General features: G+C 46.2%; 1 protein-coding gene across 1 annotated transcript in view; it reads left to right on the top strand.

Moving 5' to 3' along the window:
- Ptgfrn (prostaglandin F2 receptor inhibitor) overlaps positions 1-3636 on the top strand; it is a 69714-nt gene that overhangs the window by 34421 nt on the left and 31657 nt on the right. Inside the window, exon 4 of the mRNA XM_031374986.1 lies at positions 2831-3211. Coding sequence (XP_031230846.1) covers positions 2831-3211 — 381 coding nt within the window. The remainder of the gene's footprint in view (positions 1-2830; positions 3212-3636) is intronic.

Raw genomic sequence — 3636 nt, 5'->3', positions numbered from 1 at the left:
TCTGGGATCTGAAAGAGGGTGTGAACATCTTCATGAGTGCCTTGTGTCAGCTAAGGCGTGGCCATCACTGTGGGCCTTTGCGCCATTGGCTGCTGAAATGACTTTCCCCGTGGACTAAGGTCACCTTCTTTAGCTAAACGATTGTCTGGAATCTGCTGCGGGGAAACCTCTAGTTATTCAGTGTGCAGCAAACAACTATTTTAATGAGGAGACGGGATAAAGAGTTTAGCTTTGCAGCAGGTTCATCATTGGATGGAGGAATTTCAGTTGTAAACACTGTCCTTTAAACCCTATAGCATCTAGTGACTGGGGCTCTCTCTGGCAGATTATAGGAGCTAGCTTCAACCTGAGGCTGCGGCCTCACCATCCTTTCTGGTGTTGAGCCCAGAGCCTCTCATTTGCTTGGCAAGCACCTATTGTTTAGGTACGCTGCCCTTTTTATTTGGGGGTAGGACCTTGCTGAGTTGCTCCAGCCGGCCTTGAACTTGTGTTCTTCCAGCCATAGCTTTCAGAGCAGCTGGGACTACAGACTTGCAGCAGCACACTTGGCCTTGTGATCTTTTTGTGTGTGATGGGCCTCTTTGACTGTCTTTGGAAGCCTGTAACCTTCTAAATTCATGAAACATAATACACAAGGTGATGGGGTAAGAATTATGCTGAAGTGGTTATGAAAATATCTCTAAGACAAATTTGTTTTATACTAATAGTTTGCTTCATTATTAACATATGAATAATAAGCCATATTGGCAAGCTTAACAAGCATCTTAATTTCTAGGGAGCAGTGAATGCAAATGATGTTTCAGATGTCTGCAACTACTGTAAAGTCATGTATGAAGAAGACCTGTTATTTCTGCTGGTGACCAAGCCCCGAGTATAGGCCATACTATACCACCTTATTGCTTATGTTCACCAAGGCAGGAGATGCAATATCTCAGCTCAGTGAAGGTTAATGAAACTAAAAATAGGAACAAATGTCTCATCCACATGCACAGGCTTCCTAAATTCTCTGTGGATTGTAAGTTAAGAATCATTGCTCAAGGGTTAAGAGGTTGCTCGTGTGCCCTCTCTTTCCCTCTCCCCCCTCCTTGCTCTCCCCCATCGTTGCAGCCCTCTCTATATCTTTATTTATGTTTTTAGAAAGCCTTCCTGGCCTGACACAGGCTTATCTTGAACTCACAGAGACCTGCCTGCCTTTGCCTTCCAAATGCTGAGATATGTGCCACCATACCCAACTGAGGAGATGGGTGGCCTTTTGCTTTTAATCAATCTCTGCACTGGTCACAGGTGACTGCTCATGTTCTCTGACCACAGTGGCATTATAAAGGACTCAGAGCCACTTAATAGAAAAGCTGTGTCACCTATGTGGTAGGTCCTCCTGTGGCGAGACTAATCCTACTTAAAGATTTAGCTATAGTCTATTGGAGAAAGCCAGGACAGCCACAGGCTTTGCCCAGATCTCCCCTTACATTCTGCATCCTTAGAACTGGCACTCCTCCCCGCAGCTTGCTCTATATCATCTTCCTTTGTCAGACCCATGAATCTAGAATATATGGTTATTCTCCATATACATAACCCATGGTCAGTGATAGGACAGATATTTAGCCATGTTGACTGAGAAAATGGCAAGGTGGACTACACTGCTTCAAAGACATCACTGCCAGTGTTTCTGGACCCAGGAATATATTTCTTGATCTGTAAAGAGGAGAGAAAAGAGCAAACTTCTTCCAACTCTTCCTCCTAACACTATGCCCACCTCATCTCTGTCATGTATTTGTTGGGATGGATGTTGAACTTGGCTTAAAATAATTGTTTGACATATATGTCAAGATTTAGAAATATTCATATGGAAGCAATATCCAGAGGCCATGGGCTCTTGGGATGGGTATTTTCTGAACTGGGCACCAACCTTTGTCCCTGAGCTTCTTGGGAAGAGCTGTGGCTGCTGAATGGGTTTTTCTGGAAGATAGGGACTGTGTCTCACTTGACTCCACAGGGAGAAGTTGGCTGTCTGTCATTTAGTGACAGTTCCCAGAGCATCTTTGTAACTTGAAAATTTTCACCCTGATTACAGATGTTCCACATCTTTAAAAGAAAAAGAGCCCTGAATAGAGTAAAATGTTTCCATTTAAAAACTTTGGCAGTGGAATGCTAAACAAGACCTCTCTTGAGTCAGGGACACTCAATACTTCAAGGATTTACCTAAATATAGCTTACTTTAATTGTCCCCAGTTATGAGAGGACAGTAGCATGGAGAATTCAAAACTCATTGGGTTTGGGGTTCAGAGCATGTCTCCTGCGTGAGGTTCAGCCAGGCACGTCTAAGGGAACGTAGTCTACTTACATCGCATTGTGAAGGGCTTAGTCTATATACGTCACATTGTGAAGGGCTGAATCACTAGGAAAGTTGTCTGGTTTCACTTTCCTGGCTCGTCTGTGTAGGAGTTTTCACCTCCACCCCCAGGATGCTGGAGCCAGCGATGTTAGGGGCGGACAATACCTGGAGCTGCCGAATGCTTCAGCGTCCACATCAGTAAACGACCGTAATAGTACCCACCCTATGTTGTTATTCTCAGAATCTACTTACAATAAGTACACAAAAGCCACAGACTGGTTTTACCGGTGTTCATTGCTGCTCTTTTCCAACACCAATTTAGTGTGTGTCATGAATTTATTCATTAACTGTTCCTCAGGCACTTTCAACTGCACAAAGCCTTCTAATTTTAACACCATAAATCAGCCTAAAGGGTTTGATCTAGAGGGAGGTGAGGAGAAGCGGGGAGAGGGGCAAATGCCACTTGATCACTTGATGGGCATGTTTTTCCTCTTTCAGCTCTGCAACTGGCCGTGCCCAGGACAGTGTCTGTGACTGAGGGAAAGGACCTGGACCTTTCTTGCAACATCACAACAGACCGTGTGGATGATGTCCGGCCTGAGGTGACGTGGTACTTCAAAAAGACACCCGATACCTCTTTGCTTGCCTCCCATATGCTGGCTCGGCTGGACCGTGATTCCCTGGTACACAGCTCACCACACGTTGTTCTCAGCCACGTGGATACCCGCTCTTACCATCTCCTGGTGCGGGATGTTAGCAAAGAAAACTCCGGCTACTATCTTTGCCTTGTGGCCCTCTGGGCTCCTGGACACAACAGGAGCTGGCACAAGGTGGCAGAGGCCATGTCTGCCCCGTCTGGTGTAAGCGTGACCTGGCTAGGTGAGTAAGAAGCTTGAAGAGCACCCTTTAGCCTCTCTGCTCGATCCTTCCTGCGCACTCAGGAAGTGTGTGGTGTGCTGGGCATTCTGCCTAGTTAGATGTTTGGATCAGACAAGTGTCCTTGAGCTCCCGGCTACAGGGAAGCAGGATGGGCTGGAGCAGTGTGGCCAGCAAGGTTCAGCATAGGTGGCATTCGCCCCATGCCCTTGCTGGAGGAAGTAGTTTCTTTGTTGTTGAGAGTGTTTGCCTATGAGAGCTAAGCTGAATGCAGTGGCTCTTTTTTGCAGAGACAGCCATTCTCTTCTCTTTACTTACACTCCTAGGTATTCTGCCCTGGGCTAGGGCTCCCTGAAGCTCAGTGATAAAGAGCAGCCACTCCTGTAGCTAATGGAGAATGTTTTCTACCCTTGATGCCCTGGAAGGCG

Source organism: Mastomys coucha, unplaced genomic scaffold (assembly GCF_008632895.1).
Source record: "Mastomys coucha isolate ucsf_1 unplaced genomic scaffold, UCSF_Mcou_1 pScaffold16, whole genome shotgun sequence".
Classification (NCBI taxonomy): Eukaryota; Metazoa; Chordata; class Mammalia; order Rodentia; family Muridae; genus Mastomys; species Mastomys coucha.
This window is presented reverse-complemented; position numbering and strand designations above follow the sequence as displayed.